Source organism: Hyperoodon ampullatus, assembly GCF_949752795.1.
Source record: "Hyperoodon ampullatus genome assembly, chromosome: 2".
Classification (NCBI taxonomy): domain Eukaryota; kingdom Metazoa; phylum Chordata; class Mammalia; order Artiodactyla; family Ziphiidae; genus Hyperoodon; species Hyperoodon ampullatus.
Window position 1 is genome coordinate 125,740,907 of NC_136915.1, and position 18,826 is coordinate 125,759,732.

The 18,826-nt window shown below is 34.4% G+C and overlaps 1 protein-coding gene across 1 annotated transcript in view; it reads right to left on the reverse strand.

The window, feature by feature from the left end:
- Positions 1–18,826, reverse strand: part of CATSPERE (catsper channel auxiliary subunit epsilon) — a gene marked incomplete at both ends in the record, with an annotated part of 263,608 nt that overhangs the window by 176,701 nt on the left and 68,081 nt on the right. Inside the window, 2 exons of the mRNA XM_079696474.1 lie at positions 3,307–3,413; positions 12,960–13,037. Of these exons, the coding sequence (XP_079552600.1) occupies positions 3,307–3,413; positions 12,960–13,037 (185 nt within the window). The remainder of the gene's footprint in view (positions 1–3,306; positions 3,414–12,959; positions 13,038–18,826) is intronic.

Genomic DNA, 18,826 nt, shown 5'->3' on the forward strand with positions numbered 1-18,826 from the left:
ACTATAAGCCGGCTAGACCTAACAGACATCTATAGAACACTCCACCCAACAACATAAAACTACAAATTCTTCAAAAGTGTACATGGAAAGTTCTCCAGGACAGACCACATATAAGGCCATAAAATAAACCTCAATATATTTAAAAGGACTGAAATCATATAAAGTATTTTCTCTGACCACAAAGAAGTGAAATTGGATACCATATGACCCAGAAATTTCACTCTTAGGTATATATGCAAGAGAAATGAAAAATGTCCACACAAAGCTTGTATATAAATGTTCATAGCAGCACTATTCATAATAGCCCCAAAGCAGAAGCAACTGAAATGTTCAGAAACTAACGAATGAATAAATGAAATGTTGGTATATCTATATAATAGAATATTACTTGGCAATAAAAAGAAATGAAATACATTTGGCCTTTGCACAATGCAGGGGTCAGGGTGCTGCCTCCCCTACCACCCACCTCCACCAACAGTCAAAAGTCTGTGTATAACTTTACAATTGGCTCTCCATACACTTAGTTCCACATCCGTGGATTCAACCAACTGTAGATTGTGTAGTACTGTAGTACATATGTATTGAAAAAAAAAAGATCTGTGTATAAGTGGATCTGTGCCGTTTAAACCCTTGTTGTTCAAGGGTCAACTGTACTGATATATACTACAACATGGATGAACCTTAAAAACATTATGCTAACAGAAAGAAGCCAGTCACAGAAGAACATATATTGTATGATCCTCTTTATATGAAACAATCCAGAATAAGCAAACCACAGAGACAGAAAATGGATTAGCAGTGTTAAGGGCTGGGGGTGGAGGGAATGGGGTTTCTTTTTAGGTTGATAAAGATGTTCTAGAATTAGATAGTGGTTGCACAACTCTGTGAATATCCTAAAAATCATTGAATTTTACACTTTAAAAGGGTGAATTGTGTAGTATATGAATTATATCTCAATAAAGCCATTAAAAATAGAGAAGAAAAAATTGTACCAATAACCTTCCTACCTGCCTGCTAAATGAGACAAGGCCTTTGGCTTGGTTTTATAGCAACTGCTTCTCCTCCCTCCCTAACACTCAAAGTTTTATAAGATCAGCAGGAATTTCAGCTCCAGATTAATATTTTATCTCTCTAAATGGCACCCTCTACTTTAACCATGAATTGAACCTCTTTGCATCTCCTAGAATGCATCTGCTTTCTTAGGTCTCTGTTTGAAGGCCCTCTTATGTGTTGCCCTGCTCTTTGAAAGCCTCCTCCAATTGGCTCACTTTTATTTCTTTTCAATAGTGCAGATGTCACCTCTTTAGGAATGTCCTCCCTGAGGCTTTGTTAGTGCACCCTCAAAGCCTTAGTTGCTGTACCATCTATATATTTCACTTCACCCTGGGCTCACTTCTATCATAGCATCTATTTGTTTACTTGTCTCCCCCACTAAACTATAAGGTCAATGACTGCAAGTATTGTACCTTTTAGTTATAAGCACCTTGCCCTGTGCCTAGGTGCTCAATAGATTAAGAAAGCCTGTCTAGCCACATGTAAATCAATGAAGTTAAAACAAATCCTCACACCATACATAAAAATAAACTCAAAATTGCTTGAAGACTTAAATATAAGGCATGACACCATAAAACTCTTAGATGAGAACATAGGCAAAACATTCTCTGACATAAATTGTACCAATGCTTTCTTAGGTTAGTTTCCAAGGTAATAGAAATAAAAGCAAAAGTAAACAAATGGGACCTAATCAAACTTACAAGCTTTTGTATAGTAAAGGAAACCATAAATAAAATGAAAAGACAACTTACGGACTGGGAGAAAATATTTGCAAATGATGTGACTTACAAGGGATCAATGTGCAAAATATACAAACAGCTCATATAACTTAATACCAAAAATAAACAATTGAAAAATGGTCAGAAGATCTAAATAAACATTTCTCCAAGGAAGGTATACAGATGGCCAACAGGCCCATGAAAAGATGCTCATCATCACTAATCATTAGAGGAATGCAAATCAAAACTATAATGAGGTACCACCTCACACAAGTCAGAATGGCCATCATTAAAAAGTCTACAAATAATAAATGCTGGATAGGGTGTGGAGAAATGGGAACCTTCCTGCACTGTTGGTGGGAATGTAAATTGGTGTAGCCACTATGGAAAGCAGTACGGAGGTTCCTCAAAAAACTAAAAATAGAGTTGCCATATGACACTGCAATCCTACTGCTGGGCATATATCTGGACAAAAGTATAATTTGAAAAGATTCATGCACCCCAATGTTCATTGCAGCACTATTTATAATAGCCAAGACATGGAAACGACCTAAGTGTCCATTGACAGATGAATGGATAAGAAGATGTGGTATTTATAAACAATGAAATATTATGCAGCCATAAAAAAGAATGAAATAATGCCATTTGCAGCTACATGGATGGACCTAGAGATTATCATACTAAGTGAAGGAAATCAGAAAGAGAAAGACAAATACCATATGATATCACTTATATGTGGAATCTAAAATATGACACAAATGAACTTATCTACAAAACAGAAACAGACTCACAGATATAGAGAACAGATTTGTGGTTGCCAAGGGAGAGGGGGAGTGGGGGAAGGATGGATTGGGAGATTGGGATTAGCATATGCAAACATTATATATATGATGGATAAAAAACAAGGTCCTGCTGTGTAGCACAGGGAACTATATTCAATATAAAATAAACCATAATGGAAAAGGATATGAAAAAGAATGTATATATGTATATGTATTACTGAATCACTTTGCTATATGTAGAAATTAGCACAACATTGTAAATCAACTATACTTCAATAAAATAAATTAAAAAAAATGTTTGTCTAAACCCCATGATCACCTACTAACTTTAACAGTAACGGATTTTACTTCTCAGGGGTGTGTGCGTGTGTGTGTGAGGGCACGTACACCCATGCACTGATGGTGGTAATGATCGTGATATCAGTCATATCACTGTGGCTCGCTTTAAAGAACCAGCAGGAAACATTTTTGAGATATTGCTAGGATTTGCCACCATCCTGAATGAGACTCTTGCATTGACCTTTAGCTATTAATACAAATTGTGAAACTATTGGAGTGTGACTGGTATTTTCTGAGTTGGTAACTAGTTCTGATTATCACAATTTTAATGTGTTCAAAGAAGCTACTTGGAAATTACATATAAGATATTCCATGAAATTCCACTAGGGTTTTTAAATTTCTTGAAGTTTCTGATAATTATTTTACTTAATTTTAAACATAAATTTAATATCTGAAATTAAAAAATTAAATACCCATTCTTCATTTTTCCATGTGGAAAATAAACTTTTCTTCTCAGAACTGTATATATGGCAGGCTTCTGTCCCAAAGTGGCCAACTGTTTGCTAAGTATTATGGAATTCTGTAAAAAAAAAAAAACACCTCTTTTTAATCTTTTCAGAGCCAAAATTATTCAGAAATTACATCATGATATACTGAATTTATTATTTTAGTTAAGACATTCTTTACATTTATAAATTTACCACATTTTCAAGATTCAGCTTTGGTTTCTTTCCTACTATATAGCCTCCTCCCTATTAGAACCTTATGAATTATAAATGTCATAATTGCATATGACATTTGAAACACTATGCACAATAGTGTTGAAAACACTATGTTGAAAACACTATGCACAATCAGAATCCTGAATAAACTGATATTATGGAGGCTCTTAAATAAATACACTTAGTTTTTAAATTTTATTTATTTATTTATTTACTTTTAACATCTTTATTGGAGTATAACTGCTTTACATTGTTGTGTTAGTTGCTGCTGTATAACAAAGTGAATCAGTTATATGTATGCATACATCTCCATATACCCTCTCTCTTGTGTCTCCCTCCCACACTCCCTTTCCTACCCCTCTAGCTGGTCACAAAGCACTGAGCTGATCTCTGTGTGCTATGCAACTGCTTCCCACTAGCTATCTATTTTACATTTGGTAGTGTATATATGTCAGTGCTACTCTCTCACTTCGCCCAGCTTACATGTCTCCCTCCCCGTGTCCTCAAGTCCATTTTCTACGTCTGAATCTTTATTCCTGTCCAGCCCCTACGTTCATCAGAACCTTTTTTTTCTTTTACATTCCATATATATGTGTTAGCATATGGTATTTGTTTTTCTCTCTCTGACTTACTTTACTCTGTATGACAGACTCTAGGTCCACCCACCTCACTACAAATAACTCAATTTCGTTTCTTTTTATGGCTGAGTAATATTCCATTGTATATATGTGCCACGTCTTCTTTATCCATTCATCTGTCGACAGACACTTGGGTTGCTTCCATGTCCTGGTTAATGCAAATAGTGCTGCAATGAATATTGTGGTACATGATTTTTTTTGAATTATGGTATTCTCAGGGTATATGCCCACAAGTGGGATTGCTGGGTCAAATGGTAGTTATATATATATATATATACTTTTTTTTGGTGGTACGCGGGCCTCTCACTGCTGTGGCCTCTCCCATTGCAGAGCACAGGCTCCGGACGTGCAGGCTCAGCAGCCATGGCTCACGGGCCCAGCCGCTCCACGGAATGTGGGATCATCCCGGGCCGGGGCACGAACCCGTGTCCCCTGCATTAGCAGGTGGACTCTCAATCACTGCACCACCAGGGAAGCCCTATTTTTAGTTTTTTAAGGAACCTCCTCATTGTCCTCCATAGTGGCTGTATCAATTTACATTCCCAACAACAGTGCAAGAGGGTTCCCTTTTCTCCACACCCTCTCCAGCATTTATTGTTTCTAGAATTTTGATGATGGCCAATCTGACTGGTGTGAGGTGATACCTCATTGCAGTTTTGATTTGATTTTCTCTAATGATTAGTGATGTTGAACATCCTTTCATGTGTTTGTTGGCGATCTGTATATCTTTTTTGGAGAAATGTCTATTTGGGTCTTCTGCCCATTTTTGGATTGGGTTGTTGGTTTTTTTGATATTGAGCAGCATGAGCTGCTTGTATATTTTAGAGATTAATCCTCTGTCAGTTGCTTCATTTGCAGATATATTCTGCCATTATGAAGGTTGTCTTTTCATCTTGTTTATGGTTTCCTTTGATGTGCAAAAGCTTTTAAGTTTCATTAGGTCCCATTTCTTTATTTTTGTTTTTATTTCCGTTTTTCTAGGAGGTGGGTCAAACAGGATCTTGCTGTGATTTATGTCATAGAGTGTTCTGCCTATGTTTTCCACTAAGAGTTTAATAGTGTCTGGCCTTATATTTAGGTTTTTAATCCATTTTGAGTTTATTTTTGTGTATGGTGTTAGGGAGTGTTCTAAGTTCATTCTTTTACATGTAGCTGTCCAGTTTTCCCAGAATCACTTATTGAAGAGGCTGTCTTTTCTCCATTCCATATTCTTGCCTCCTTTATCAAAGATAAGGTGACCATATGTGCATGGGTTTATCTCTGGGCTTTCTATTTTGTTCCATTGATCTATATTTCTCTTTTTGTGCCAGTACCATACTGTCTTGATTACTGTAGCTTTGTAGTATAGTCTAAAGTCAGGGAGCCTGATTCCTCCAGCTCCATTTTTATTTCTCAATATTGCTTTGGCTACTGAGGGTCTTTTTTGTTTCCATACAAATTGTGAAATTTTTTGTTCTAGTTCTTGAAAAATGCCATAGGTAATTTGATGGGTGTTGCAATGAATCTGTATATTGTTTTGGGTAGTATAGTCATTTTCACAATGTTGATTCTTCCAATCCAAGAACATGGTATATCTCTCCATCTGTTTGTATCATATTTAATTTCTTTCACCAGTGCCTTATGTATCATATTTAATTTCTTTCATCAGTGTCTTATAATTTTCTGCACACAGGTCTTTTGTCTCCTTAGGTAGGTGTCCTCCTAGGTATATTATTCTTTTTGTTGCAATGGTAAATGGGAGTGTTTCCTTAATTTCTGTTTCAGATTTTCATCATTAGTGTACAGGAATGCAAGAGATTTCTGTGCATTAATTTTTTATCCTCCTACTTTACCAAATTCATTGATTAGCTCTAGAGTTGTCTGGTAGCATCTTTAGGATTCTCTATGTATAGTATCATGTCATCTGCAAACACTGACAGTTTTACTCCTTTTCTGATTTGGATTCCTTTTATTTCTTTTTATTCTCTGATTTCTGTGGCTAAAACTTCCAAAACTATGTTGAATAATAATGGTGAGAGTGGGCAACCTTGTCTTCTTCCTGATCTTAGTGGAAATGGTTTCAGTTTTTCACCATTGAGAATGATGTTGGCTGCGGGTTTGTCATATATGGCCTTTATTATGTTGAGGTAAGTTCCCTTTATGACTACTTTTTGGAGAGTTTTTATCATAAATGGGTGTTGAATTTCATCAAAAGCTTTTTCTGCATCTATTGAGATGATCATATGGTTTTTCTCCTTCAGTTTGTTAATATGGTTTATCACATTGATTGTTTTGTGTATATTGAAGAATCCTTGCATTCTTGGGATAAAACCCATTTGATCATGGTGTATGACCCTTTTAACGTGCTGTTGGATTCTGTTTGCTAGTATTTTGTTGAGGATTTTGCATCTATGTTCATCAGTGATATTGGCCTGTAGTTTTCTTTGTTGTGACATCTTTGTCTGGTTTTAGTATCAGAGTGATGGTGGCCTCATAGAATGAGTTTGGGAGTGTTCCTCCCTCTGCTATATTTTGGAAGAGTTCTAGAAGGATAGGTGTTAGCTCTTCTCTAAATGTTTGATAGAATCCACCTGTGAATACATCTGGTCCTGGGCTTTTGTTTTTTGGAATATTTTTAATCACAGTTCCAATTTCAGTGCTTGTGATTGGTCTGTTTATATTTTCTATTTCTTCCTGGTTCAGTCTCAGAAGGTTATGCTTTTCTAAGAATGTGTCCAGTTCTTCCAGGCTATTCATTTCATTGGCATATAGATGCTTGTAGTAATCTCTCATGATCCTTTGTATTTCTGCAGTGTAAGTTGTTACTTCTTCTTTTTCATTTCTAATTCTGTTGATTTGAATCTTCTCCCTTTTTTTCTTGATGAGTCTGGCTAATGGTTTATCAAGTTTGTTTGTCTTCTCAAAGAACAAACTTTTAATTTTATTGATCTTTGCTATCATTTCCTTCATTTCTTTTTCATTTATTTCTGACCTGATCTTTATGATTACTTTCCTTCTGCTAACTTTGGGGTTTTTTTTTGTTGTTTTTGTTCTCCTTTCTCTAAGTGCTTTAGGTGTAAGGTTAGGTTGTTTGTTTGAGATTTCTCTTGTTTCTTGAGATAGGAATATATTACTATAAACTTCCCTCTTAGAACTGCTTTTGCTGCATTCCATAGGTTTTGGGTCATTGTGTTTCATTGCCATTTGTTTCTAGGTATTTTTTGATTTCCTCTTTGATTTCTTCAGTGATCTCTTGGTCATTTAATAGCATATTAGTTAGCCTCCACGTGTTTTTATTTATTATAGTTTTTTTTCCTGTAAGTGATATGTAGTCTCATAGTGTTTTGGTCAAAAAAGATACTTGATACGATTTCAATTTTCCTGAAGTTACCAAGGCTTGATTTGTGACCCAAGATATGATCTATTGTGGAGAATGTTCCACGAGTACTTCAGAAGAAAGTGTATTCTGTTGTTTTTGGAGGGAATGTCTTATAAATATCAATTAAGTCCATCTTGTTTAATGTGTCATTTAAAGCTTGTGATTCCTTATTTATTTTCATTTTGGTTGATCTGTACATTGGTGAAAGTGGGGTGTTAAAGTCCTCTACTATGATTGTGTTACTGTCGATTTCCCCTTTTATGGCTGTTAGCATTTGCTTTATGTATTGAGGTGCTCCTATTTTGGAGCACCTCAATGCTCCAGGAATTGTTATATCTTCTTCTTGGACTGACCCCTTGATCATTATCTAGTGTCCTTCTTTGTCTCTTGTAATAGACTTTATTTTAAAGTCTATTTTGTCTGATATGAGTGTTGCTACTCCAGCTTTCTTTTGGTTTCCATTTGCATGGAATATCTTTTTCCATCCCCTCACATTCAGTCTGTATGTGTCCCTAGGTCTGAAGTGGGTCTCTTGTAGACAGCATATATATGGGTCTTGTTTTTTTATCCATTCAGCCAGTCTAAGTCTTTTTGTTGGAGCATTTAATCCATTTATATTTAAGGTAGTTATCAATATGTGTGTTCCTTTTACCATTTTCTTAACTGTTTTGGTTTGTTATTGTAGATCTTTTACTTCTCTTCTGTTTCCTCCCTAAGGAAGTTCCTTTAGCATTTGTTGTAAAGCTGGTTTGGTGGTGTTGAATTCTCTTAGCTTTTGCTTGTCTGTAAAGGTTTTAATTTCTCCATCGAATATGAATGAGATCCTTGCTGGGTAGAATAATCTTGGTTGAAGGTTTTCCCTTTCATCACTTTAAATATGTCCTGCCACTCCCTTCTGGCTTGCAGAGTTTCTGCTGAAAGATCAGCTGTTAACTTTATGGGGATTACCTTGTATGTTATTTGTTGCTTTTCCCTTGCTGCTTTTAATACTTTTTCTTTTTATTTAATTTTTCATAGTTTGATTAATATGTGTCTTGGCATGTTTCTCCTTGGATTTATCTTGTATGGGACTCTCTGTGCTTCCTGGACTTGACTATTTCCTTTCCCATGTTAGGGAAGTTTTCAACTATAATCTCTTCTAATATTTGCTCAGACCTTTTCTTGTTCTCTTCTTCTTCTGGGACCCCTATAATTCAAATGTTGTTGTGTTTAATGTTTTCGCAGATGTCTGTGAGACTGTCCTCAATTCTTTTCATTGTTTTTTTCTTTTCTGCTCTGTGGTAGTTATTTCCACTATTTTATCTTCCAGGTCACTTATCCGTTCTTCTGCCTCAGCTATTCTGTTATTGATTCCTTCTAGAGAATTTTTAATTTCATTCATTGTTGTTGTTCATCATTGTTTGCTCTGTAGTTCTTCTAGGTCTTCGTTAAATGTTTCTTGTGTTTTCTCCATTCTATTTCCATTTTTTCGATCATCTTTACTATCTCTACTCTGAATTATTTTTTCAGGTAGAGTGCCTATTTCCTCTCCATTTGTTTGGTCTGGTGGATTTTTACCTTGCTCCTTCATCTGCTGCGTATTTCTCTGTCTTCTCATTTTGCTTAACTTACTGTGTTTGGGGTCTTCTTTTCAGAGGCTGTACGTTCGTAGTACCCTTTGTTTTTGGTGTCTGCCCCCAGTGGGTAAGGTTTGTTCCATGGGTTGTGTAGGCTTCCCGGTGGAGGTGACTGGTGCCTGTGTTCTGGTGAAGGAGGCTGGACCTTGTCTTTCTGGTGGGCAGGATCACGTCCAGTGGTGTGTATTGGGGCATCTGTAAACTTATTATGGTTTTAGGCAGCCTCTCTCCTAATGGGTGGGGTTGTGTTCCTGTCTTGCTAGTTGTTTGTAATGGGGTGTCCAGCACTGGAGCTTGCTGGTCATTGAGTGGAGCTGGGTCTTAGCATTGAGATGCAGATGTCTGGGAGAGTTCTTGCTGATTGATATTACATGGTGCTGGGAGGTCTCTGGTGGTCCAGTGTCTTGAACTTGGCTCTTCCACCTCAGAGGCTCAGCCCTGACACCCAGCTGGAGCACCAAGACCCTGTCAGCCACATGGCTTTTAGGAAGTCTGAGGTTTTCTGTCAGTGTTCAGTCAGTGTTCTGTAGGGGTTGTTCCACATGTAGATGTATTCTGATGTATTTGTGGGGAGGAAGGTGAGCTCCATGTCTTACTCCTCCACCATCTTGAAGGCCCTTAATACCCTTAGATTTAATGTCAATGAAATACAAAATGGAGTTTCTAAAACTAATCTGTTGGAATTATTTCTATATGAGCTTGACTTCAAAACAACATACCCTTCAAGGCATATTTCAAATATATCTGGAGGCTCTAGGAAAAATTCTATTAGTATAAAGATAGATCTGACATGTTCCCTGTTTTTCTCATAAGATTTAAGGGGATGTTGAATTGACTGGAATTATTCCTAATAAAGTCTTTTTAGAATAGAGGCAACAGTTTCATTATGGGGAATCCCTAGAATAAAAAAATCAGATAATGAGGGCCAGTCTACACTACAAAAGCACTACAGATTACACTTTCTTCTCAAGAGTGCATGGAACATTCTCCAGGATAGATCACATCTTGGGTCACAAATCAAGCCTCAGTAAATTTAAGAAAATGGAAATCATATCAAGCATCTTTTCTGACCACAGCGCTATGAGAATAGAAATCAATTATAGGGGAAAAAAACCATAAAAACCACAAAGACATGGAGGCTAAACAATACGTTAGTAAATAGCCAAGAGATCAGTGAAGAAATCAAAGAGGAAATCAAAAAATACCTAGGGACAAATGACAATGAAAACACGACAATCTAAAACCTATGGGATGCAGCAAAAGCAGTTTTAAGAGGAAAGTTTATAGCAGTACAATCCTACGTCAAGAAACAACAAACAGCTCAAGTTAACAACCTAACCTTACACCTAAAGGAACTAGAGAAAGAAGAACAAACAAAACCCAAAGTTAGTAGAAGGAAAGAAATCATAAAGACCAGAGCAGAAATAAATGAAATAGAAACAAAGGAAACAACTGCAAAGATCAATAAAACTAAAAGCTGGTTCTTTGAGAAGATAAACAAAATTGATAAACCATTAGCCAGACTCATCAAGAAAAAGAGGGAGAGCACTCAAATCAATAAAATTAGAAATGAAAAAGGAGAAGTTACAACAGACACTGCAGAAATACAAAGCATCCTAAGAGACTACTACAAGCAACTCTATGCCAATAAAATGGACAACCTGGAAGAAATGGACAAATTCTTAGAAAGGTATAACCTTCCAAGACTGAACGAGGAAAAAATAGAAAATATGAACAGACCAATTACAAGTAATGAAATTGAAATTGTGATTAAAAATCTTCCAACAAACAAAAGTCCAGGACCAGATGGCTTCACAGATGAATTCTATCAAACATGTAGAGAAGAGCTAACACACATACTTCTCAAGCTCTTCCAAAAACTTTCAGAGGAAGGAACACTCCCAAACACATTCTATGAGTCCACCATCACCCTGATACTCAAACCAGACAAAGATACTACAAAAAAAGAATTTCATACCAATATCACTGATGAATACAGATGCCAAAATCCTCAACAAAATACTAGTAAACAGAATCCAACAACACATTAAAAGGATCATACACCATGATCAAGTGGGATTTATCCCTGTGATGCAAGGATTCTTCAATATAGACAAATCAATCAATGTGATACACCATATTAACAAATTGAAGAAGAAAATCCATGTGATCATCTCAATAGATGCAGAAAAAGCTTTTGACAAAATTCAACACCCATTTATGGTAAAAACTCTCCAGAATGTGGGCATAGAGGGAACCTACCTCAACATAAAAAGAAGTGTATATATATATATATATATATATATATATATATATGTATATATATATATATATATATATATACACACACGCACTCAAATATTCATAGCAGCACTATTTACAATAGCCAAGACATGGAAACAATGTAAGTGTTCATTGATAGATGAATGGATAAGAAGATTTGGTATTTATACACAATGGAATATTAGTCAGCCATAAAAAAGAATGAAATAATGCCATGTGCAGCAACATGGATGGACATAGAGATTATCATACTAAGTGAAGTAAGTCAGACAGAGAAAGAGAAATATCATATGCTATTGCTTATATGTGAAATCTAAAAAAAATGATACACTGAACTTATACACAAAACAGAAATAGACTCACAGATATATAAAACAAACTTAGGGTTACCAAATGGAAAAAAATATATATATATATGTATATATATATATATATATATATATATATTTTTTAATCACTTTGTTGTATACCTGAAACTAACATAACATTGTAAATCAACTATCTTTCAATAAAAATTTTAAAAAAGGAAATTTACTTAATGTCTCTGAATTGTACTCATAAGAATGCTTAAAATGGTAGATTTTAGATTATGTATATTTTCCCACAATAAAAATGTATAGATTAAAAAGATGAATAAATGCATGAATTGAGAAAAGAAAAAGAGTCTATGTTGTTTGTAATGGAGAAATGTTTTAAGGAAATGACATGATCATGAATAAACATGGAAATTAAAAAGAAAAAAAGTAAAGTATTAGGTATGATTATTTAGCATGAACTAAATAATGTTAAATTGTGCATATTTTCACTTAAAAGATTAGAAATTATGTAACAGTAATACTTAAAGTATTTAATTACTACTAATTTATTTTATTCCCTCTAAAGTTGATTGCCAAATAAAACAATTAATTGATTCATTGTCATTTTAATTTATCAGTCCATCTCTTGTGAATTTGATTACCATGAGGCATGACAGCATGCTATTAAAAAATCATATCTCGACTCATTAAGACATAAAGAATCCCATAAGACACTAAAACTTCTCATTTTACGTTTCTCTTCTATACATTTTGATTGTAACAGAACTTGAATCTTGAAAGAGGTAAATTTGTAACAGATAAAAGAAAGGACTTATTTATTCACTGGGCTGCACTTTTAGGAAAATCATTGGTCTCAAGTGGTAAATGATTCAGTAAAGGACTAGACAGATTTTTGAAGGATGACTTCAACAAAGATGGTCAAGAAACACCTTTAAAGCATTTTAACGGTCAGCCTCTTTGTGAATAATGAAGTCATAGAAAATACGGAGAATGCTCAGTAAGAATTCCAAGGAAAGAATTGTAATTGTAGAAATTGAGCACAAGTTCAAAATCACTATAATGACTAAGCTAAATTTAATGGATAATTAAAATGTATTTAGTTCTAGGCTGCTTAATATAAATTATTGACAGCCCTTAAAAAAGAAATGTAGCATATTATTTTATCTATGATAATAATAATGTTTCCACCTACTAGGGGAGGTTCATTTGCATTCCACAGCAATTCACTAGGGTCTGCGTTTTCTGGATCGTATATCCATATAATGATAACCTACGAAATAAAATGTGGTTGCATTTCTTAACACTTTGGACAAATTTTTAGTTGTGGCAAAACATAACCATAAAAATCTTTTTATTTGTTTTTAAAATTTCGAATATCTCAGTTAAAAAAATCAAAAGAAATACGTGTTGTTTTTAACAAGAGAAACAGTCCAAAGAATTAATAACATCCTCTACACTCCTGAGGTAACTAATGTTAAAACTTTGTACGAATGCTTATATGTCTTTTTCTACACCCACAGACACAGCAGCCTCCCCAAACACTCATACACTTTTTACAAAAATGAGATTACGCTATTCATGCTATTTATCATGTGCTTTTTTCACTTAATACACCATAACCATTTCAATAGATGTAGACCTAATTCTTTTTCTTGTTTTCTTCTTGAATAGACAATTTATTTTATTATAAAAATAAATTATATTAAAAATACAGTGAAAATTGTCTCTCCCACCCTGTACTTCATCACTCAGTTCCCACAAGTCTACTACACCCTGCAAGTAACTACTATTGGTAAGTTTTTTTTGTATTTCTATAAAATTTTTGTACATAACCAGTGTTATTTTCTCCTTTATATATAAATACTAGTATGCTAAATGCACTTTTGAACATTATATTCTTCACTTAAAGTTATATCTTAGAGACCTTTAAATATTCTCATTAATCTTTCATATTATTTTACATATTATTACAAATTATGGAGGAACCATAATTTAACAAGTAACCTGCTAATAAATATTTGTTTATATCCTTTTCCATTACAATCAAAGTTATAATGAGCAACTCTGAACATATATTATTTTCTACTTTTGAGTATTCCTAAAAGTGGAATTTTTGAGTTATAGAGTATATGCATTTGTAATTTTTGTAGATACTGCTAAATTGTTCTCCATAGCAGTTGCAACAATATACCTTCTCACCAGCGATGTATGAGATCTCTTCGTTCTTCACAGCCTTCCCAACATGATGTGTTGTCATACATTTGGATATTGTCAGTAGATGGATGAAAAATGGTACGTTGATGCAGTTTTAATCTGCATTTCTTTTATCATGAGAAAGTTTGAGCATCTTTCCATATATTCAAGTTCTATTTCTATTTCCCATCTGGTGAACTATTTGTTCATTTCCTTTGCTCATTTTCTATCTGGCTTTTAGTCTTTATTAATTTGTAGAAGTTTTTATCATAAAGAATGTTCTATATGTTCTATATCTTGATCTGTGTGGTGTTACATAGACATATATATGTACATATGAAAACTTTTTACTTTTATAATTATGTGGCATCCCTCTTTATCTTATTAAATCTGTTTGCCTTAGATTCTATATTGTCCCTGTATATGGCTGCCCTTCTGCCTCCCGCCCTCCCTCCCTCCCTTCCTCCCTTTTATATTCCCTTTTGAGTTAACAACTAGTATTTACTTTTTGCTATTTTTCTCCATGCTATGCATTTGCAGAGATATACACAAATACATGCGTACATATATTTTTTAAAAGAGGCATCTTAAGACGTTCTTTTTTTTAACAAAATTGGATCACATTATACACACTTCCCACATTCTCCCTTTTTTTCACTCAAGTATACATCATTGAAATTCCCCAGTCAACTCTTATAATGCCTGAACAATATTCTATGATGTGCTTATACAGTAATTTACAGATCAATGTCTCTAATAATGGAGATTTACTGTGGCTCCAGTTTTGTTTTGTTTTGTTTTGCTTTACCACTATTACAATGCTGCAAAATATAGATCCTTTACCATACAGCCGTATATACTAGAGGTTTTATTTCTGTGGAGTAGATTCCCAGGAGTGGGATTATTGATCCAAATGGTATATATATTTTTAATTTTAATAGATGTTTCCATATTGCTCTCCAAAAATGTGAATAAGGCTCTAACTCCTCACACTTTCCACCAGCAAAGTTTGAGTGTACCTTTTGCCCAGATCCCCTCTAGCAATAGTTATTTCCCCTTGTTCAAGTTTTACTAGTGTGATGAGTGTGACATTTCATTGTTAATTTGAATTTTCTTGAGATGAAGTGAAGTTCAGCATTTTTTCATGTTTGTTAGATTTGCTTCTGTGTGCATAGCTTCTTTACATTCTTCTATTGGCACTTACCATATTCTTATCATTTGTAAGAGCTCTTTGTTTTGTTTGGACTTTAGGTATACAGACACATTATTAGAATAATCACAATCCTCAGTCCATGACACACTATCGTTATTGGCATGACCCTCTTTTATGCAATTATTTAAATTGTAAATTAGTAAAATGTAAGCCAGGAACCACCATCCAACTCGAGACATAGAACCTTACAAATATCTTTCATTTACTTATATATTCCTCCCTTTTTGGGTCTCCTGTTTCTGCCCAGAGGTACTCACTTTCCTAATAGTTTTTTGAACTTGATCAGCCCACACATAACCCCCTAGGGCCTGCTTTTTTTTTCTTTCAAGATTATGTAACTAGGATTTATTCATGTTACTGCTCATAACTGAGCTCATTCATTTTCATTACTATTTAAAATTCCATTATGTGAAAATACCACAATTTTTCCATTTTTATGTTAATGGGCATTTGGATTCCTTCTGTTTGGGATGGATGAATTTTATGAGCAATTCTACTATGAGCATTTTTGTTTCTGTTTTTGTTTTATTGGAGTATAGTTGCTTTACACTGCTGTGTCAGTTTCTGCTGTAGAGCAAAGTGAATCAGCCATACATACATTACATACATACATATATATATATATATATATACCCTCTTTTTTGGACTTCCTTCCCATTTAGGTCATCACAGAGCACCAAGTAGAGTTCCCTGTGCTATACAGTAGGTTCTCATTAGTTATCTATTTTATACATAGTAGTGTATATATGTCAATCCCAAACTCCCAATTCATCCCACCGCCCAGAATTTTTGAAAATGTCTCTTGAGGCATGAGTGCAAGAGTTTTTCTTGAGTATATACTTAGGAGTAGAATTGCTAAGTATATACTTAGAGTATATACTTATACTCTTGAGTATATGTTGTCGAGTATGTGTAAGAAAACATAGAATCATTTTTCAAAATTTACATCCCTCCATCTCTTTTCAACACTAGGGATATTAGCTGTATACTGTCATCTATGTTGTAAAATTTTTTCATAACAACTTGTTGTCTAAGTTGACTTTGTTTATGGCACTTTTGTGGTAAAGTTTTTAATTTTCACATTTTCAGTTATGACTATTTTTTATTCATAGATTCTCGTTTCCAATCTTGAATAAGATTTCCCTTGATTCCATATAGTGCAGCTTCAAGATTCTCCAGCCAACTGTCCAGGGTTTTCAGTTTTACATTTTTCTTATATGCCAAGGGAATATTTTTGTGTGTGTGTGTGGTGTAAGCAAGGATTCTACTTTTGTTTTCTTCCAAGAGACAGCTTATTTTACTATATTATTCCATATAAATTTTAAGATATTTTTTTAATCAATAATTGGACTCTGGTGTCCAGTTAGAAACTTTAAAAAAACAGATCTTTTTAAAGCTATTTGACAAAATTTGAGTGTGGTTCTTGATACAGGTTCTGTGTCTTCTTATATTTATTCTTAAGTATTTTATAGTCTGTATTGCTATCATGAATTTATAATATTGTACACTTCTTTTTCTTAATTTATTACTTACACTATTATGTTCAACACAATATTAAATAATAATGGTGATTGTGAGCACATCTGTCCAGTTCCTGATTTTAATTGAATTAGAAATATCTCATAATTTATAACAATTATTGTTAGTTATTTGGGAAGTAAATTTTTTTTATTAGAATTAAGTAGTTTCCTTCTAAACTTGTTTTGCTTAGTGTTTTTATTAGAAATGGTTGTTGAATACTTAAATTTTTTTACATCTTTACTGGACTATAATTGTTTTACAATGTTGTGTTACTTTGCACTGTATAACAAAGTAAATCAGCTATATGTATACATATATCCCCATATCCCCTCCCTCTTGAGCCTCCCTCCCACCCTCCCTATCCCACCCCTCTAGGTGGTCACAAAGCATGGAGTTGATTTCCCTGTGCTATGCAGCTGCTTCCCATTAGCTATCTATTTTACATTTGGTAGTGTATATATGTCCATGCTACTCACTTCATCCCAGCTTCCCCAACACCCCCTCCCCTTGTCATCAAGTCCATTCTCTACGTCTGCATCTTAATCCCTGTTCTGCCCCTAGGTTCATCAGAACCGTTATCTTTTCTTTTACATTCCATATATATGTGTTAGCATATGGTATTTGTTTTTCTCTTTCTGAGTTACTTCACTCTGGATGACAGGCTTTAGGTCCATCTACCTCACTACAAATAACTCAATTTCATTTCTTTTTATGGCTGAGTAATATTCCATTGCATATATATGCCACATCTTCTTTATCCATTCATCTGTCAATGGACATTTAGGTTGCTTCCATGTCCTGGCTATTGTAAATAGTGTGGCATTGAATATTATGGTACACGTCTCTTTTTGAATGATGGTTTTCTCAGGATATATGCCCAGTAGTGGGATTGCTGGGTAATATGGTAGTTCTATTTTTACATTTTTAAGGAACCTTCATACTGCTCTCCATAGTGGCTGTATCAATTTACATTCCCACCAACAGTGCAAGAGGGTTCCCTTTTCTCCACACCCTCTCCAGCAGTTTTTGTTTGTAGATTTTTTGATGATAGTCATTCTGACCCATGTAACGTGATACCTCATTGTGGTTTTGACTTGCATTTCTCTAATGATTAGTGATGTTGAGCATCCTTTCATGTGTTTGTTGACAATCTGTATATCTTCTTTGGAGAAATGTCTATTTAGGGCTTCCACCCATTTTTGGATTGGGTTGTTTGTTTATTTGATATTGAGCTGCTTGTATATCTGGAGATTAATTCTTTTGTCACTTGCTTCATTTGAAAATATTTTCTCCCATTCTGAGGGTTGTCTTTTTGTCTTGTTTATGGCTTCCTTTGCTGTGCAAAAGCTTTTAAGTTTCATTAGGTCCCATTTGTTTATTTTTGCTTTTATTTCCATTACTCTAGGAAGTGGGTCAAAAGGATCTTGCTGTGATGTATGTCATAGAGTGCTGCCTATGTTTTCCTCTATGAGTTTTATAGTGTCTGGCCTTACTTTTATGTCTTTAATCCATTTTGAGTTTATTTTTGTGTATTGTGTTAGGAAGTGTTCTAATTTCATTCTTTTACATGTAGCTGACAGTTTTCGCAGCTCCACTTATTGAAGAGGTTTTCTTTTCTCCATTGTATATTCTTGCCTCCTTTAACAAAGATAAAGTGACCATATGTGCGTGGGTTTATCTCTGGGTTTCTATCCTGTTCCATTGATCTATATTTCTGTTTTTGTGCCAGTACTATACTGTCTTGATTACTGTAGCTTTGTAGTATAGTCTGAAGTCAGGGAGCCTGATTCTTCCAGCTCCATTTTCTTTCTCAAAATTGCTTTGGCTGTTTGGGGTCTTTTGTGTTTCCATACAAATTGTGAAATTTTTTGTTCTTGTTCTGTGAAAAATGCCATTGGTAGTTTGATAGGGATTGCATTGACTCTGTAGATTGCTTTGGGTAGTATAGTCATTTTCACAGTGTTTATTCTTCCAATTCAAGAACATGGAATATCTCTCCATCTATTTGTATCATCTTTGATTTCTTTCATCAGTGTCTTATAGTTTTCTGCATACAGGTCTTTTGTCTCCTTAGGTAGGTTTATTCCTAGGCATTTTATTCTTTTTGTTGCAATGGTAACTGGGATTGTTTC